Here is a 21,091-nt window from a genome sequence, read left to right as displayed (position 1 = left end):
CACAGACGTGGACAAAGACACTGCATGGACGGTACTGGGTGAGGCTGCTGCAAATGTAAGTTCGCGCAGCCATCTTCCCACACCAGTACTGAGTGAGGCCGCTGCAAACTTGAATTCGCACTGCCATCTTCCCAAACTGGAAGAGAGCTGTGAGAGAGCTTTTGGAGAGGAGGACCTCACCCCACACCAAGCACTTGACCTATGCCGTAGAGCGCGTGTAGACGTAACACGTACTCTGCACTTCCTGCAGTCCTTGACGAGACAGAGCCACTCACCAGCTAAGTCACAGATAATCAATAACTGTCCTAAACCAAGAATATGGCCTGCATGAAAAAGTGCAAAGTCGACCAGGAAAACTGTTGGTTCAAATCTGACTGGACTTATTGTTTTTTGTTTTTATTTTACCGGACCACGCCGATGCCAAACCGACATGCTTGATATGCACGCAGACCATAGCTGTCTGCAAGCAGATCATCTCAAGCAGCACTTCAGCGCAATGCATGCTGCCAGTTTTAATGCCAACTACCCTACAAAATCAGATCACCGCAAACAAAAAATAGCAAATATGATAACATCGGACAAGCACTGCGTTTCTACTATCTGTAAGTCAACATCGGCACAAGAGAGTGCAACAGCTGCACCATCGCATGTTTCATGGAGCCTTGCTAAAGCTAAGAAGCCATTCACTGATGCTGAGTTGATTAAAACGTGTGCAACTGATATATGGCTGGTGAAGTTTTAAGTCATGATGAGAAAAACAAGAAAACAGTTGCGGAGCTGTTAAAGTAGGTGCCATTGTCGGCTAACACGGCATCAAGAAGAGTAGAACTTTGAGCAGAGGAGTGTTTTTCCAATCTACTCACTGATTTGAAGAAAGCCGAAGCCACTGTATCACTAGCCATAGACTCATCCTGTGACCGAACAGATATGCCATCTGTGTTTGCTAGATTTTTTTGACGAGAAGACCTTTGGGGGAGAGCTGCTTTGTTTGCTTCCTCTTTCTGGGTGCACAGCTGAGAAAATCCTCTTTAATGAATTAACAGTTCTTGGAGAAGAAGGGCTGGAATGTGGGCAAAATTGTGTCCATTGTCACCGATGGGGCTCCGTCCGTGGTGGGACAACTCAAGGGCTTGGTAGGCAGGCTTGCCGCTGTTAACCCAGATCTCTTAGCATTTCATTGCATTATTCACAAGTCAGTGTTGTGCACTAAAGTGTGTGGTGAAATGAAGGAGGCGATGGATACTGTGACGAGACTGGTACATTTCGTTTGTGAGCGTTCTAGCCCGCAGCATCGCCTTTTCAGAGCCTTGCTGGAGGAAATGTCAGCGGAACACAAGGATCTTTTGCTGCATAATGATGTTTGCTGGCTGAGCAAGGGCTGTGCGTTGGAGAGGGTGTGCGCTTGTGTCATTTTTATCCAGACTGTGGAGCCAAAAAGCCCAAAAATATCAGAGGTTTTTAAGTGACAGTAAGGTGAGGGCATATGTTTAGTCATGTCTCATCTAAATCAGCTTAATCTGCAATTACTAATAATAACACTATTGATAATGTTAAAAATAATAATAATAAGAATAGCCTACCCTGTGATGGACTGGCGACCTGTCCAGGGTGTGTCCCCACCTGCCGCCAAATGACTGCTGGGATAGGCTCCAGCATCCCTGCGACCCTGAGAGCAGGATAAGTGGTTTGGATAATGGATGGATGGATGATAATAGACTGCCCTCAATGTTATCGGAACTGCTGGTCTGCATGGGCTACCAGTTAGCTTAGCCTGCCCTGTTTCCATGTCCTAGCAGACTGCCCTTGGTGTTTCCTCTTCAGGCACAGCTCCGGGCAGGGCTACTGTCCTTGGGCCCACAGGATCCAGCACACCAAGCTCTCCCAGCCGATCCAGTGCCAGCTCTCCCAGCCATCAAACGAAGACACAATCAAACAAAGACACAAAAAACTTAGATGCAGACGTGGACAAAGACACTGCATGGATGGTACTGGGTGAGGCTGCTGCAAATGTAAGTTCGCGCGGCCATCTTCCCGAACCGGAAGAGAGGTGTTAGAGAGCTTTTGGAGAGGAGAAATTTTGGAAAGGAGAGCTTGGGAGCAATACAGCAGGGAAGGGAGACGGTCTCAGTATTATAGACCAAGCTGTCAGTCTGATACTGAGAAATTCCCTGACTAGACATATTAAGTCAAACTAGTTGACTCCACATCTGCACTAGATGTAAACCTAGCAGGCTCTCTAATCATCATCAACCTGCAGGTAAGGGCGACCCCAGAAAGAAGGCCAGTTTCAAAAAAACTGAATCCCTGCTCATTACAGTAACAAGCCAGCCGGCCGTTCATTGAAGTGAGCTTACTGTACATCTCATCATTACCCCTCACGGGTAAGGGACCAGAGACAATCGATGCTGACACATCTTTCTGACAACCTCAGGCATCCTGACTAGGCTGGCTTTTGTGATCTCTGATTGCCTCATCCTAGCATTGTTGGTGCCGATCTGAATATCAATGTTGCTGAAAGTAGTGGTGCTGTGTGCCTGGGTTCCCAGATTTTCCCTCCATGATTCCAGCACCCTGTGATTATCCTCTATGTCAGAGACTCTGGCCCCAGGTAAACGTGAACCAAGGTTGGCGAAGCTAATCTAATATTGTGGGTAATGGAGTCTCCATCAATAGCGTGCATTGCTTTACTCTGTTGACAGGCGCGACATGTCCATTTGCTGGCGTGGCTTGCTCCTGCGAGCCTTCCCACGCCGGTAAACGGAGACAAACACCACCGTATCTGCCGTCGAGGCTGAGCTAGTGCTAATAATAGCAGGTCCGCTGTCAGGCCCGGGGCTAGGGCTATCTGGAGTGCCCATCACGTCTAACGTAATCCTAGCCGAAAGAAGTCAAGTCAAGTCAATTTTATTTGTATAGCCCAATATCACAAATTACAAATTTGCCTCAAGGGGCTTTACAGCAACACAATATCCTGTCCTTAGAACCTCGCATCAGATAACGAACAACCCCCCCCCCCCCGAAAAAAGAAAAAACCTTTTACAGGTAGAAAAAAATAGGAAGAAAGCTCAGGGAGAGCAACAGAGGATGGATCTCTCTCCCAAGACAGACAACGTGCAATGATGTTGTGTTTACGCAATTTACACAATACAACGTTGAAAGACAATAACAGAATTACAATGGAATTGTAAAATGTATGATAAGCAGGATGCCAAGCAGTGTCCAGATGCCACCGGGACAGCCCAGGACCCGAGCCAAGCAACCACCATCACCATGTTTAAAGAAAAAAAAAGATTAGTCACACATCTTAGTCAGAGAAGGATATGACATTGAAACAGGATAACAAGATTATACGGATTTATATGATATATAAAAAGAAAATGTGATGAGGGGGATGCCAGGCAGCATCCAGGTGGCGGCCACCATCACCACGGAGACCTGGGAGGAGGACCAACTGCATGTGCACACAAGGGAGACTCGCATGACACCATTCACACCCACAAGACGAGAAAGGAGAAGACGTTATTCAGAGAGAGAGAAAAGACACGTGAGAGAGGAGAACAGTTTGCAATAGTCAATAATCTATACGCTGTAATCTCGTTGGCAGAGCAGCGCAGAACAGCTCCCAGTAAGAAGCTGCACGTCTCTCTGGTAGAGACAACTTATCTGTAACTACTAGGGGTATCACAATTCTCCAAATCCACTACTCCCTTAGTCCTCCGAATTTTAATGTTTCGATCTGATTTTTAATTGAAAAGATTTTTTCAGCACCGACAGCGATGCCACTTCTACACTAATGAGTCTTGATTTGTAAAGATCAGCGGATCATTGGTTTTATGCCCTGACAACTGTCATTTACATTTTCAAGTTCTTCTTTAAAAAGATAGGCTACATGCTGTCAAGTGTGATATGACCGTCATTTTTTATGTACCAGACTAAGGCCATTTGGTCGACAGGCATGAACACCGGGATTGCGTGCAGCGCTTTACCTCTGCCCCCGTCCACAGGGTTAGCGGTTGTGTCAGGAAGGGCATCCAGCGTAAAATTTTGCCAAATCAGTATGCGGCTTGACAAGACCGCCATCAGTGCTGTGCCCTCACAGGGTACCAATGGAAACTGTCGAATCTGCTGTGGCGCCCTCTGGGAAACAAGAAACAAACTGAAAGAAGAAGAAGAAGACTAAGGCCATATGGTCAAATTTAAGTAATTTAAAATGTAATAACTAACTTATTTCATGGACATATTGGTCGTGTTCCCTGAGGTGTCATATGGATCCCGCGTGTAGCATAGCCTTCAAGCTGTACTTCCTCTGTCAGCGATGCCTTCCTTGTTGACATGCCTTGTGGGGAATGCAAACTGTTGCCCACCTGTGACTTCGGGGAAGCAGGAGGATTTTGCAGTATCCGGCAGTGGACGTGGTGTCTCGAAGTGCAGCTGCAGGCCACCGGTAAGCTATGTTGTGGCGTCTTTAAAGGGTTGTTTTTTTTCTTATTTGGATACGTGCCGGACATGTGCAAGTAGGCAGGGGTGAAGAGAAGAAAATATTGGAAGAATCGCAGATCCTGCTTTTGATTTCAAAGTTTGATAACAGAAGCTCATTTTGATCACTCTTCAGTTTAGAATCAAAATTGTGACACCCCTAGTGACTGCAGAAGTCGCCACACCATTGTTTTGTTTTTGTTTTTTTGGGCCCCCCCCTCCCCCCTTTTCTCCCCCAATTGTACCTGGCCATTCACCTCGCTCTCCGAGCCGTCCCGGTCGCTGCTCCACCCAGGCCCCCTTTGCTGATCCGGGGAGGGCTGCAGACTACCACATGCCTCCTCCGATACATGTGGAGTCGCCAGCCACTTCTTTTCACCTGACAGTGAGGAGTTTTACCAGGGGGACGTAGCGCATGGGAGGCTCGTGGTATTCCCACCAGTTCCCCATCCCCCACAAACAGGCACCCCGACCGACCAGAGGAGACGCTAGTGCAACAACCAAGACACATACCCACATCTGGTTTCCACTCGCCGACACTTCCAATTGCATCTGTAGGGACACTCGACCAAGCCGGAGGTAACACAGGGATTTGAACAGGCGATCCCCATGTTGTAAGGCAACGGAAGAGAGCACTATGCTACCCAGATACTCCACACCATTGTTTTAACGAGGCTGCTTTGACTGCAATTGCACAACACTAACTGCTAAGCTAGGCTAAGCTTGAAGCTAGTAAACAGACTAGGAACAAAAGGCTGCTCATCAGCACAAGTCGTTTAAGAAAGAAAAGTAGCGCATCCGGCAACAAGTGACGTAAGCACAGAAAATACTGTCGTCATTGGGACAAGTGAAGAGGTCAGAGCAGAGTATAGAACAGGAGAGTAAGACAGTAAACAGCAGTTATCGATGAAGCCGGAGGCAACCGGAGAGTTGAAAATCATCTTGAGAGTCGACATTATGACAGGGAGTCATTTGATTCAGCTGTATTTGTCAAAAATAACGCTGAATGTAGCTGTAGCTGTAACATCTCTGACCGTATAACTTTCTTCTGAAGTGTTTGCTGTGAATTGATTGATTTAAGAGGACCGTAACGTGAGGCCTTTCATGATTTTTTAACGATTTCCGGAAATTTCTTTTCAGTAAGAGTCTCTCACATAGTTACCAGGTTTAGAAAGCTGCTAATAGTTGTGTGTGACTTTAAACAGCATACATAATCATCATATAGGCCTCATCTCCAACACTGATGAAACCCAGTACCGCACTGAAATAGACCAAGCTGTCACTTGGTGCACAAACAACGACCTTCTGCTTAATACAGCCAAAACCCAAGAACTCATTACTGACTTCTGATGCATGCCGAATCCTAAAACACCCATGCAAATGAACGGAGACTTCATCACCACCACCCACTCTTTTGAATTCCTTGGAACAAACATCTGCAATAACCTGAAGTGGAAAACTAACACTGAACACATCACTGCAAAAGCTCAACAACAACTTTACTTTCTTAAGCAGCTTAAAAAATACCGAATCAAACATCAACTGCTCGTTCTGCTTTACTCAGCCATTATCGAGTCCATCATAACATCTTCTATTACAGTATTACAGTATTATAATATTACACTATTACAATATTATAGTATTACAGTATTAAAGTATTACAGTATTATAATATTACACTATTACAATATTATAGTATTACAGTATTATAATATTACGATATTATAGTATTACAGTATTATAATATTACACTATTACAATATTATACTATTACAGTATTATAATATTACACTATTACAATATTATAGTATTACAGTATTAAAGTATTACAGTATTATAGTATTACAGTATTACAGTTTTATAGTATTACAGTATTAAAGTATTACAGTATTATAATATTACACTATTACAATATTATAGTATTGCAGTATTATAATATTACAATATTATAGTATTACAGTATTATAATATTACACTATTACAATATTATAGTATTACAGTATTAAAGTATTACAGTATTATAGTATTACAGTATTACAGTTTTATAGTATCACAGTATTACAGTGTTAAAGTATTACAGTATTATAGTATTGCACTATTACAATATTATAGTATTACAGTATTATAGTATTACAGTATTAGTTTTATAGTATTACAGTATTACAGTATTAAAGTAGTACAGTATTATAATATTACACTATTACAATATTATAGTATTGCAGTATTAAATTATTATAGTATTACAGTATTAAAGTATTATAGTATTACAGTATTACAATATGGTACGGCGGCACAGACAGTCAGACATGGAAAAAACTGCAGCGGATTGTCAACAAGGCATCCAAAATCATAGGCAACCCACACCTCTCAGTTGAATCTCTACGTACTAACCGGACTGTGAAGCGAGCAAAGAAGATCACCTCCGACCCCTCACATCCTGCTCATCACCTCTTCCAGCTCCTTCCCTCAGGGAGGCGCTACAGGTCACTGTCAACTAAAACTAAACGCTTCACAAACAGTTTTTTCCCCTCGCCATAAGGACTCTGAATTCCTCCCTATAGTCCCCTCCTCACACACCATTGGCCCAAATAACACCATTCACCTGTTATGCCTGCTGTGTTTATTTCTCCTATTGTGTAACTGTATTGTTCGTGATAATATGTGGAGTGTCTGTTGTTGTCTATGTATGTATTGTGCTGCAGAGTGTAAAGTGTACCAAAAACAAATTCCACTGGCCTTGGTCGTGTGGCTAATAAAATAATCTATCTGTCTATCTATAATAACTATTTTCATAGCACTTTTCTTCACAGGTACAAAGTGCTGAAACAAGCAGCAAATCAGTAAACAGTCGGCTGAACTAAAAGGAAGATTTGTGTGTCTGATGTAACGGGGGCAGTCCTATGCTGTTCTATGCTGGTCAGCCTGCTGCATGCCCGTCACTCTCATCAGTAGCTCTGCGTTGTGTTCTAGTTGTGTGGGGCCCCAGGTGTTGTGGGGGGCCCTCAGTCTCTCATCATCATCATCATCATCATGATCAAGGAAGGAGGGGGGACACACAGGACTCTATTTGGCCCACCTTGCCATTTATTTTGGTTTCAAACCCTTCGACAACCGTCCAGTCCTCCAGCGGGAGCGGTGTTTCTTACGGACGTGGGGGTCGAAGTTCAACCACCGTCCGGACTCCACTCGTGTGCGTTAGAAGTAGAAACCGTCCACGGGACTCCGATGTAAGAAAGGATAAACAAGTATTTTATCCCACAGCTTGCAGTATCTTCTTACAGGGATACTCAAGGTTACGTTCTCCTCAACCAGCAAAACTGTCCTACTGTAAGAAACACGTGTGGCTCGGCTTGATTGCTGCTTGAGACTCCTCCCACAAAACAAAAATGGCCTCTCCCGCGTTCCCTCTTCCGTGTACCTACAAGACCTCTCTCTTAAAGCGACAGTACACGTATATGACGGTCGTTGTAAAACATACATAAAAGTAAATAATGACATAAAATAAAATGTAGTAAACACAAATAACAGCACACAGACAGGATTTGGTGATATTTCATACTCAAACAAAATAAAATAAAAACATTAATTTTAACCTGGTTACACTGACTTGAGGGCTGGTTAAGGCCTCGGAGCAAAATTTCAGAAACCGTTCTGAACTCCCAAGAAACAAAAAATCAGGAATCAGGAACACTTAATTTGGGAAATAAAACAAAAGGCTGTTTCCCCCAGCCCACAGCAGTGCATCACAAAGACAAAAACACATCCAAAAACTACAAGAACACACATACCCAAACTAAGACATATATGCAAACCAAACAAAAAACAAAAATCACTGTCCAAGGGAACAACTGTCCCAGGATGACTGTCGAAACTGCCGGTCTGCATGGGCCGCGTCCTGTCAGACCGCCCTCTGTATTTCCTCCTCGGGTGGAGCTCCAGGCAGGGGCCGTGGTCCTCGGGCCCACCGGACACAGCAGACCAAGCTCTCCCAGCTGATCCAGCACCAGCTCTCCCAGCCAGACACCCTCGACACACCTCCCCGCACGCCTCACGACGACACAAAAACACCACAGTCAACGCCAGGTGAGGCCGCCGCCAGACCGCCCTCGGTGTTATCGGAACTGCCGGTCTGCGTGGGCTAGCAGTTAGCTTAGCCTGCCCCGCCCTACCAGCCGATCCAGCGCCAGCTCTCCCAGAAGACAAAACATAGATGCAGACATGGACAAAGACACTGCATGGACGGTACTGGGTGAGGCCGCCGCAAATGTGAATTTACGCCGCCATCTTCCAACACCGGTACTGGGTGAGGCTGCTGCAAACGCGAATTCGTGCAGCCATCTTCCCCACCGGAAGTGGACCACACACATAAGCAGTCCTATCATGTCATAATGAGGATGAAAACTAGTGAACTGTTGACCCCAAGTTCATATAAAACAAGGGACACGTCCATTATAACTGGGAAGAAAAGGCCCGGCTTGCTCAAGACATCACATCTGGCAACTCGTTCAGGGGGTTAGCGCTGCGGACCGCCGATATACCGTCTCCTTTCTGTGTTTCAGTCGGATAACGATCTTTCTTTTCTCTACTCATTTCTTTTCCTGTCCCTTCTGGTTCCAACTCTTTTGGTATTAACAGAGAGGGTGTGATTTGAGGGCTCCCAGGAAATTCCTTCTGTCCTTCCTGACATCCACTTAAAGGCAACAGGGTGAGAGAGGAAAACAGGAAAGGAAGCTGTTAGGAAGATCTGTATGTTATATCCAGATAGATAGACGGCGGCACGGTGGGCCAGTGGTTAGCGCGGTCACCTCACAGCAGGAAGGTCCTGGGTTCGAACCTTGGGGTAGTCCAACCTTGGGGGTCGTCCCAGGTCGTCCTGCGGTGGGTTTTCTCCGGGTGCTCCGGTTTCCCCCACCATCAAAAAGACATGCATGTTAGGGTTAATACTCCTGTCTGTGCCCCTGAGCAAGGCATGGCAAGACCAACTGGAGCTGCATGGCGGCTGCCCACTGCTCCTAGCTACACAGCTAGGATGGGTTGAATGCAGAGCAGAATTTCCCTACAGGGATCAATAAAGTATCTCTGAGAGAGAGAGAGAGAGAGAGAGAGAGAGAGAGAGAGAGAGAGAGAGAGAGAGAGAGAGAGAGAGAGAGAGAGAGAGAGAGAGAGAGGGAGAGAGAGAGAGAGAGAGAGAGAGGGAGAGAGAGAGAGAGACAGAGACAGAGGGAGAGAGAGAGAGAGAGAGAGAGAGAGAGAGAGAGAGAGAGAGAGAGGGAGACAGAGAGAGAGAGAGAGAGAGAGAGAGAGAGAGAGAGAGAGAGAGAGAGAGAGAGGGAGACAGAGAGAGAGAGAGAGAGAGAGGGAGAGAGGCTCTATAGACAGAAAACTATGCTTGTAAATGTGTGTTTAAGTATTTGGTTAGCGTGTGTGTGTGTGTGTGTGTGTGTGTGTGTGTGTGTGTGTGTGTGTGTGTGTGTGTGTGTGTGTGTGTGTGTGTGTGTCCTTGGCAGATGCTCCTCTGTCTGCATGATGCCAGTGCCCCTCTGGTGGGCAGATTAATGAATTCTGTTTAACATGGAGTTAGACAGCAGGGTCTGTGATCACAAGTGCTGCTATGTGTACGCATGTGCTCGCTTCTGCACACGTGCCCAGAGATGGGTGTGTGTATGTGTGTGAATGTGTGTTTTTGTGCACAATTGTTTCTGTGTGTTAACGTGTGGGTGTGTGTGTGTGTCTACTTTTGTTTGCAGTTGCACAAACGTTGGTTTGTGTGGTTGTGTGTGAACCGTTTGTATGTCTGTGTCCATTGAAATGTGTCTGTGCAATTGAATAAAAGTGTCCTTGTTTGTGTGTTTGATTTTGTGGGTTTGTGTGTCTGGGTTTGTGTGTGTGTGTGTGTGTGGTGTCAAGCTTACAGTGACAGCATTGCTATGGCCCAAGGGAACCGATGCTGTTGTTTACAAAGCTATCGTCCCAAAAACGCCTTCAAGATGCAGGTGGTCTCTCTCTCTCTCTCTCTCTCTCTCTCTCTCTCTCTCTCTCTCCCTCTCCCTCTCCCCCACTCCTCTTTCCCCAGCTGCCTCCTGCCCAGCTTCTGTCAGTGACTCATTAAGTTGGTTAATTATGGCCACAGACACACGCTGGCATGTACACACACACACACACACACACTGGGACGGCGGTGTCTGTAGGAAAAACCGATATGTTTAATTTTACAGTCATGTCCTCAGTCATTTTGCCTTAACCCTGGGTAGTCAGTACTGAGGTCCAAACTCCGTTCACACCCCTCTCTTTTGTTCAGAGCACATTTCATGATCACACAGACAACGTCCGTCCCAATTAAACCCCCCCCCACCACCTTCATCCGTCTTCCCCATCTCCTCCTCCGTCCTCGGTCCTCTTCACTTTTCTTCTCCCCTTTCTTTCTTTCTGTCATGTGTCCTCTGAGTATAACACATGGTGAGACAGCACATTCTTCTTTCCTCGCTCACGTCGTCCTTCCTCCTCCTCCTCCTCGCCTGAGAGCTTCGTCAGACCGTCGCTTTAGGCTTCCCGCTGAAAGCTGCTCGGTCTTTGTCCTTGTTGTCAGTCTTAATGCCACGTTTTTTTAAATTGCTGGCGTGGGTTCTGGGCCTGGTCATGCGTTTCTGGTTTGTGAGGGTCTGGGGCGCTGTCCTCAGATGTGGGCCACGTCAGGCCAGTCTGAGAAATGAATGGATCAAGCTGAATGGACACACTTATCGGATGGGTTTGATTGTCCCTGCCAAAGGAAATGGAACCGAAGGTTTCGCTCAAAAGAAGCGTAGGACCCGGTACATCGGTGCACTTTAAAGGACTACGCACCTGTCCAGAGAGGTGGTCTCTGTCTGTGTCACAGCACATGGACGGGACAGGATTATGTCCAACTATGTGTGCCGTGTGCAAACCATTAGTTCAGAAATGCAAAGGTCATGTTTTGTTTTGGGTTTTTTTAATTTGCTCTTTATTTATTCAGGGACAGTTGACTAAGCAAGCATGCTCTTTGTCCAGCTGCACACACACACACACACACACACTCTAGATATGGCAAACACTGGTCGACTGCTTATGTTTGGCAGCCATTTGTTTGCAACCTGCTTTTCTGTCCCACATAAATGCTTGAAAGTTGACTGGATGTTTTATATTAGAGATTACTTAGCCAGCAGAATGTCTTGTCAGGCTGAACTCACCACAGACATTGTGCCGCTTAATGAAAAACATTCCTCAACACCGCTCAGGTTCATTTTTGCCATTACAGAAAGAGCCAAAGAGAACCCGTGGCCCGAAAAGATGACAACTTCCCTCCTGATTTTAGCACTTTCAAGACTAGATTGTCTGCCACTGTAACGACCCAGTTCTCCTCATAGAGAATGAAGAAGGTTTGATTCAGCTTCCCTGATCCCCTATTCTGAATTTTATCAACTTTAACAGACAGCTGAGCATTCCTCCTTTGACTGAACTGCTGACCAGCTGGTGTTGACAGACGTCCATAACTGACGGACCTCCTGTTATGTTATATTCTACAAAGTACCTGCCACAGTTTGTGCAGTTTCATACATCACACTCTCGGACAAAGACTGACCCCTAAAAAAAACATTTAACTTTTCATTCATTTCAACGAATTAAACCCGAAGACTAAAATGATTTTTTTCTTTCTCTCTTTTAAACAGTATTCGTGAACAGAGCCTTGAATCTTGTTTTTCAAAGACCACCATCACTGCTGTATCATCTGGTGTCCTTTATTCAGGAAAGGTTTAATATTTGGTGCTTCTTTAATGGGGGAGCGGAACAAAAAAACAAACATGTGCTCATTGGATGAATTTTCCTGCCATATGTTTATTTTAGTTTATTTATTTGGCTTTGTGTAACGTTTAAGTTCTACTCGTGCGAATTCTGTATGGTCACACCATCTGGACATGAGCGGGCTTGTATATGTACACTTGTTTGTATAAACACAGACACCTAACATATGCAAATACAAACACAAACCAACTTCAAATGCATTTTTTAGAAACGCAAACATGCACAAATGAACGGACATGCCTACATTCCCTTAAATGCAAACACATGCACACATACACATAATAACCCCCGTCTTTCCTGTTTCCAGGTGGTGTCCAGCAGGGCAGACATGGCCATCGGCTCTCTCACCATCAATGAAGAGCGGTCGGAGGTCGTGGAGTTTTCAGTTCCGTTTGTGGAGACCGGTATCAGCGTCATGGTGTCCCGTAGTAACGGAACCGTCTCACCCTCTGCTTTCCTTGGTGAGCTTCAGGTTGAATTTACCTGTCACTTGGTATCCCCTGTGCCATTTGGTATTCCCTGGTGAAGCGAAACTAGGGCAATCTCAAACAGCGTAGAGGTATTTTATGTCATAGCAAGTCACATAGTTAAGTCAAGTCAAACTTTATTTATATAGCACATTTCATACACAGGGCAACACAATGTGCTTTACATAAAGTGACAATACAATCGCAACACAACATAAAAGTGCAGATGTAGAAAATAAATGTGCATATCAACAGGTGTTAGTGCAGTTATACAGGAATCGGAGCAGAATATACAAATATCAAAATATACACACACACACACATCATCACCATCAACTTCTCTGTGGATTGTCACCTTGTCGTGGTGAAGAAGTTTGCATGATCCTGAGATCCCGAAAGCAATGCCATCTGGGGCTGTGCTCCTGGTAGGCTCACCCATGGTGGTAAAGTCAAGGGGGAGGTCCCTGACAAAGAGAAACCCAACCAAGACCTCAATGGTGGAACAGGCAGAGGATGATAGCTGACTTTAGGGAGCATCACCAACAGCTGGGAAGGCGAAGGAAAGCTGCAGCAGAATGGGCCCCCATCTTGGACTCCATGCCACTGGATCCTGACCCAGATCTGTCAAGGACCGTGTGGTAGCTGTCTGTGCACCAGTCTCCCCACAATAAATAAAGTCATGCACAGGCGTCCTCCACAAGGAGAATCCACCCTAACATCCCGGATTAAGTCTTATGGCAACTGGCAAGTGGCGAAGGGAGCAGGATTGTGAGATCTGGAAGTCCCTAGTCATGAGTCGGCACATCAGGCGGTGGGTGCTAGAGTCAATCGCCGGGCTCTTGGAACGAGGTAGAAAGAGCCCTTCAGAAGCTGCACCCATGACTGAACAGCCCTCTTTAGGATCCACTCTGCTCATCCCAATTGGGGAAGGGCTAGAAAAGGTGCCCTAAAAATAGCCTGTCTCAAACCTCCTGACTGGATTACCGCATCCAGAGGGATCGCCACATGCAGTCAGAAACATAGAAACATGAACTTTGGAGCTTGGAATGTGCGCACACTGATGGAAAGTGCAACCAGTGACAGACCGGAGAGGAGAACCATGATCATCGCTAGAGAACTGAAGAGATGCTGAATTGACATAGCTGCACTTTCTGTAACCCAACGGGCAGACAAAGGACAGCTGAAGGAGGAAAAGCTGCTGATGAGCCCAGGATCCATGGCGTTAAATTTGCCATCAGGAACCAGATCGTCAGCCACCTGTCTGAACAGCCTGTGGGGATCAGTGAGCATCTCATGACCATCCGTCTGGTGCTTGCCAACAACCAGATGGAAACAGTTGTGAGTGCCCATGCCCCAACTTTAGACACTGAAGAGGAAGTAAAAGAGACATTCTACATCTGCTTAGATGAGACACTGTCAGGAATCCTCAAGGAAGATAAGCTTATTCTCCTAGGTGACTTCCAACGCCAGGGTCAGCCAGGATCAACACCTCTGGAAGGGCACTATAGGAAAGGAAGGCATCAGGAACATCAATTCCAATGGAGTTCTGCTTCTTAGCAAATGTGTTCAGTACGACCTCACCATCACCCACCATCACTAACACTGTTTCTCCAGAAAAACAAATTTAAGGCATCTTGGAGACAACCCTGCTCCCAACAGTGGCATCTCCTTGACTATGTCCTTGTACGAACCAGGGACCACTGTGACATGAACATCACGAAAGCCATGATCGATGCAGATGACTGCTGGACAGGTCATCACCTCATCTGCTCCACAATGTCCATCAAACTCAAGAAGAAGAGGAGGGTTCCAAAGAAGCAGATCTGGCCAAGACTGAACTTTGAAAGCCTGAATTAAACTGCCACCCAGCAGAACTTCAGGCCTCTCTTAGGGAAACCCTCCAACAAGAATATCCTAATGACATTGAGAAGCACTGGAGCCTGCTCAAATCCACTATCCTCAACACCTACAAAACTACCCTTGGGTACAAGTCCAGAAAACACCAAGGACTGGTTTGATGAGAATTACAGAAATGGAACAGCACATCTCCAAGAAAAGGAACGCCTTTTGTGCCTTGCAAAATGATGTAACCTACAAGGCTGAAAGAGTGGCTCACTCCACAACCAAGGCGGAAGTCCAGAGATGGTTGAGGGAGCTTAAGAACTGTTGGTGAAGAGAAAAGGCTCTGGAAAGCCAGCGACTGACAGACTCGGGTGACACCAGAGGCTTTTTCAGTGCTACTAACGCCATCTATGCTCCAAGCAACTGCGGCTTAAACCCCCTGCGCTCAAAGGACAGGCAGGAACTGCTGAAGGACAGTGAGTCCATTAATGAGTCCATATTTTATCTTTTCTTTCTGTTTGTGTTTGTTTTTCTTGTTTCTAATTGTTTCTATTTTCTTGTTATCTTGTATCTTGTTAGTTTTTAGTTTTTTCTTACTAGAGCTTGGGTGTCTGTAATAGAACCCAGTTTCTCCTCAGGGATGAATAAAGTATTCTGATTCTGATTAACGCCAGCACTTCCAGGAATTCCTCAACCACAACAGCACAGCTGAACCAGATATTGCCAGCCACATTCCCTAGAGTCCCATCAGAGAAGACATTGGGGAACCTCCCACCATGACAGAGGTTCAAGATGCCATCAGGAGCCTTAAGAACAACAAGGCCGCCAGTCCAGATAGGATCCCAGCTGAGATCTTAAAGGAAGGTGGACCAGAGCTCCTGTACCACAGCCATGCCCTCCTCCTCAAGGTCTGAGAAAAAGAACTTCCCTCAGAGCTCAGGGATGCTCTAATAGTGGCCATATTCAAGAAAGGGGACAAGGCAGAATGTGGAAACTAAAGGTTCATCTCACTCCTGTCAACAACAGGCAAAGTCCTCGCTTATATCCTCGCAAACCGACTGCTACCAGTGGTTGAGGAAGTATTCCCAAAATCTCAGTGTGGCTTCCACCCATCCAGAGGTACAGCAGACATGATATTCACAGCACGCCAACTCCAGGAAAAATTATGTGAACAAAGACAGTCTTTGTACATGGCTTTCATAGACCTCTCAAAGGCCTTTAACTCAACAGACTGCCAGACTCTGTGGAGCATGCTATCAAAATATGGCTGCCCTGACAAATACATCAGAATATTGAGGCTTCTACATGACGGCATGTCACTCACAGTGCTCAGCAACAGCAGCTCTGAGTCAGAGCCGTTCACTGTGGAAACGGTTCAAAGAGGGATGCATCATCGCACCCACCCTGTGTGCCATCTTTATTACTGCCATACTCCACCTCATTGGTGAAGAGCTGCCATGAGGGATCCCAACACGCGCGCGCGCACACACACACACACACACACACACACACCAAGAACTTAGCCATAGGCTTTTGTGAAAAGTAAGGTTTTAACCTGCTTTTAAAAATGTCCAGTGTGGGGACCTCTCTCACGTCCTCAGGTAGGGCGTTCCATCTACTTGGGGTGTACATACAAAAGGCAGCTTCCCCTGCTTTAGAGTTAGTATTAGGGATGTTTAAAAGACTTTGGTTAAATGGTTGATTAATTGACTTCTACTGCCTTTGTACCTGAGAGTTCTTGCTAGTTTTTATTGAATTAGCTGTTTCGAATCCCTGTTATTGTAGCAAAAATTGACCAAATGTTTTATTCTTATTTTTGAATATCGTGAATCAGTGATTTTTTTGTATTTTTCCCCAGTGGGGAAAAATATGAGCTTTTGAAGACAGCAAGGCTTTTAATAATTGACAGCAGCATTATTCTTTTTCTGATCCATTTCCGTGTATCCACCGACAATGAGGGCTGATGTAATAGACATGTAATAGACATCAGATGTAGTAATGGGCAGGAACAGAGATTAGGTTCGGATTCAGATTTTATTTTATTTTTCCATTAGGAACTTTATGCATGGAAGGCATATACACAGATACATCAACACGTACACAGTGAAAGACAACCATTAGAATTATATATATATATATATATATATATATATATATATATATATATATATATGTGTGTGTGTGTGTGTGTGTGTATATGTGTGTATATGTGTTTGTATATATATATGTGTGTGTGTATATATATATATATATATGTATGTATGTGTATATATATATGTGTGTGTGTGTGTGTAAATTAAAAAAAAAAACTCCCGCTCACCCTTTTCCAGGTGGTGTGTGTCTTCCTTAAGCTTGGTTCTTCTCCCAGAGGTCTGGGAGTTTGAGGGTTCTGCACAGTATCTTAGCGGTTCCTAGGGCTGCACTCTTCTGGACAGAGATCTCAGATGTTGTTCCTGTAATCTGCTGGAGTCACTCTCCCAGTTTGGGGGTCACAGCCCCTGGTGCTCCTATTACCACTGGGACAACTGTGGATTTCACCTTCCACATCCAGTCTAGTTCTTCCCTCAGCCCTTGGTATTTCTCTAGCTTCTCATGTTCTTTTTTTCCTGATGTTGCTGTAGCTCAGGATTGCTACATCGATCACTACTGCTGTCCTCTGTTCCTTGTAGACCACCACAATGTCTGGTTGGTTAGCCAACACCTGCTTGTCAGTCTGGAACTTGAAGTCCCACAGGATCTTAGCTCTGCCATTCTCTACCACCTTTGGTGATGTCTCCCATTTGGACTTAGGGACTTCCAGTCTGTATTCAGTACGGATGTTCCTGTGCACTATCCTAGCCACTTGTTTATGCCTTTCAGTGTATGCTTTCCCAGCTAGCATTTTACACCCTGCTACTAAATTCTGGACTGTCTCAGGGGCATCTTTGGACAGCCTGCGTCTTGGATCTTGTCTGGTGTGGTAGACCTCTGCCTCAGCCTATCTGGTCCTGAGTGCCTCTTCTCGTGCTGCTAAGATTAGAGACTCTGTGCTGTTCTTCAGTCCAGCCTTTTCTAGCCATTGGTAGGATTTCTCGATATCAGCTACATCTTATATCTGCCAAAGGTACATCCAGTCGGAGGGCTTGATCTTCCCTGATACCTTCTTTTTTTCTTCTTCTGCACTCTTTCTTCTGCTGCCTGAGGTACTATCTCAGCAGGTCACGCTGGGGTGCACTCTTTCTGATGTACTCATGGATGTCCCTCGTTTCATCCTGGACAGTGGCCCTGACACTCACTAACCCTCGGCTCCCATCCTTTCACTTCAGGAATTAGGAACTCTTTATTTGTCATACATGCCATTTCCCCCAGGCCACATCAGTGCAACACAAAGACAAAAACACATCCAAAAGCTACAAGAAGAACTACAAGAACACACATATCCAAACTAACGTAAATATCCAAACTAACACATATATCCAAACTAAACAAAAAAAATCCCTGTCAAAGGGAACAAACACAAGCCAGGATGACTGTCGGAACTGCTGGTCTGCTTGGTCTAGCAGTTAGTTTAGCCTGTCCTGTCAGACCACCCTCAAATGTTTCCTCCTCAGGCACAGCTCCAGGCAGGGGCCGTGGTCACTTATGGTACAGTCTTATGGTACAGTCCCAGGCTGCTAGACTTTGGGTGGAACCCTCTATGCATTGTGAGGAGTTTCAATGTCCTGGTATCTGTGGCCTTTATCTCCTCCTTTGGCCAGCTTAATATTCCAGCTGGGTATCTGATGACTGTTAGGGCATATTTGTTGATGGCTTGGATCTTATTCTTCCCGTTGAGCTGGGTCTTCAGGACCTGCCTCACTCTCTGGAGGTGTTTGGCTGTAGCTAACCTGTAACTGTCCTGTATATCTGTTATCCTGCCATCTGGCAATTAATCTCCTTCACTGCTCACCACCTTTCCTTTTTTCCCCACCATTTGACTGCACTTGTCCAGTCCAAATGTCAATCCAGGCTGTGCTCAGGTTGGTCTGTCTGGTCTTAGAATCTTGGGTGACCGCTCTATCAACCAGTAGCTGATGCTCTGGCCCTCTGTTGTTGTTCCCGATTCCTTTCTGAGTTTCACTCATGTATTGATTCATGTGCCTATTCAGCCTAGCTGCTATGATGCCTGACAGGATCTTCCATGTTGTGGAGAGGCAGGTTATCAGCCAGTAGTTTGAAGGTATTGTACCCTTGTGGGAATCCTTCATGATCAGCATTGTTCTCCCCTGTGTTAGACAATCAGGGTGAGAGCCTGCCTGATGTTAGCAGCTGGTTCATTTGTGTCACCAGACGTTCATGGAGTGCCATTAGCTTCTTCAACCAGTAGGTGTTAATCATGTCAGGGCCTGGTCCAATCCAGCGCTTCATGTTTGAGACTCATCATTGGATGTCGGCCACTGTGATGATAACTGGTTCTTGTTCTGGGAAATTGCTGTGATGTGCTCTTAGGCTCACCAGCCACTGGGCATTGGTGTTGTGTCCTTCCAGTATTGCTCAGTCTCTGCTTTGGGTGGGTCTGAATTTTTTCCCTTGTTACTCTGCAGCAAGGCGTATGCTTTAGATGGTTCTTTGAGGAACAACAATTTACTCTTTTGGCTTCTACTTCTCTAGCATATCTCTTCAGCCTGGCAGCCAGTGCTGTGAGCATTTATTTGGCAATTTCCAGGGCCTCACTTATGGATAGCTTGCTGTACTTCTTCAACCAGGGCCTCTCTTTTATCATACCTTTCTGCACCTCTGTTAACTGGCTAACTTCTCTCCATGCTGCTTTGATCTTGGCTTCCAGCGTTTCCTTCCATGGAGGGTACTGTTGATGACCTGTGTTCTTAATCCTGTACCCAAGCATCTCCAGGATTATGGTTGCAGTGGCATATACAAGCTCATTGGTCTCTGTTATGGTGGCAGTTGAGATGTTACACAGGGCTATGTTCACATCTGCAAGAGGCTTTGTGATGATGCTGTCACTGAGTCGTGGAAGCCATGTCCGGGGGATGGCTGCCTTTAGCCTGGCCAGGACTCTCATTTGAACCTCAATAGCTTCATGACTGTCTCTACACGTCTTCAACCCCCACCTCCTCCTCCTACTTCCTCCCTTCTCCCTGATGACTTCACTAACTTCTTTGACAAGAAGGTAAACGACATCAGATCCTCCTTTTCTCACCCCTCGGTTAGCGTTCCTTGCACTTGCCCACCCTCTGCACCCTCCCTCACCTCTCCACGTCCCACCCTATCCCACCTCGCTCCCCTTTCCCCTGACGAGGTTCTCAACCTCATCTCATCCAGTTGCCCCACCACATGCTCCCTTGACCCGATCCCCTCCCCTCTTCTTCAGTCTATAGCACCTGAACTCCTTCCCTTTCTAACCCACCTCATCAACACCTCCCTCCAGGCAGGATGCTTTCCATCTGCCTTCAAGACTGCTAGAGTCACCCCCCTTCTCAAGAAACCATCACTTAACCCCTCTGACGTCAAAAACTACAGACCGGTTTCCCTTTTACCCTTCCTATCCGAAATTCTCGAACGTGCTGTCTTTAACCAACTTTGTTTGTACCTCCACCAGAACAACCTCCTGGACCCCAATCAGTCTGGGTTCAGGGTGGGTCACTCGACAGAGACAGCCCTCCTTGCAGTGACAGAATTGCTGAACTCTGCGAGAGCAAACTCTCTCTCCTCTGTCCTGATACTCCTGGACCTGTCAGCTCCGTTCGACACAGTGAACCACCAGATCCTCCTTTCTACCCTCGAGGGGCTGATGTCACAGGCTCTCCACTCTTAGTGTTTGCATCCTACCTGACGGGTCACTCCTACCAGGTGACATGGAGGGGATCTGTGTCGGAGCCTCGCAGACTGACTACAAGCGTTCCACAAGGTTTGGTTCTGGGTCCTCTTCTGTTCTCCCTGTACATGACTTCCCTGGGTTTTGTTATTCGCTCGCATGACTTCTCTTACCATTGTTATACCGATGAAACCCAGCTGATCTTGACCTTCCCTCCCTCTGACACACAAGTAGAGACACGCATTGCTGCATGCTTGACTGGCATCTCGGAGTGGATGGCGACACACCACCTGAAGCTCAGTCTGGACAAGACAGAGCTGATGTTCCTCATGGGGAAAGGTTGCCCGCACCGAGACCAGGCCATCACCATTGACAACACCGTGGTGAGGCCAGGAATCTGGGTGTGATCCTGGACGACCAACTGTCGTTTGCTGCAAACGTTGCGTCGGTTGCTCGCTCCTGCAGATTTCCCCTCTATAATATCAGGGGGATTCGCCCATTCCTCACCAACGAGAGGGCACAGGTGCTCATCCAGGCTCTGGTCATCTCCCGGCTGAACTACGGCAACTCCCTCCTTGCTGGTGCCCCGGTGTCGGCCATCAGACCTCTGGAGCTTGTTCAGAGAGCTGCAGCTCGTCTGGTGTTCAACCGCCCTAAGTTCTCCCACACAACTCCCCTTCTCCTGTCCCTACAC

General features: G+C 46.1%; 1 protein-coding gene across 1 annotated transcript in view; it reads left to right on the top strand.

The window, feature by feature from the left end:
• Positions 1–21,091, top strand: part of LOC130128460 (glutamate receptor ionotropic, NMDA 2D-like) — a 180,643-nt gene that overhangs the window by 136,437 nt on the left and 23,115 nt on the right. Inside the window, exon 9 of the mRNA XM_056298067.1 lies at positions 12,602–12,755. Coding sequence (XP_056154042.1) covers positions 12,602–12,755 — 154 coding nt within the window. The remainder of the gene's footprint in view (positions 1–12,601; positions 12,756–21,091) is intronic.

Source organism: Lampris incognitus, chromosome 18, assembly GCF_029633865.1.
Source record: "Lampris incognitus isolate fLamInc1 chromosome 18, fLamInc1.hap2, whole genome shotgun sequence".
In the NCBI taxonomy this organism is placed as follows: domain Eukaryota; kingdom Metazoa; phylum Chordata; class Actinopteri; order Lampriformes; family Lampridae; genus Lampris; species Lampris incognitus.
The sequence above is the reverse complement of the archived record's forward strand: the minus strand, read 5'-3'. Positions and strand labels throughout refer to the sequence as shown.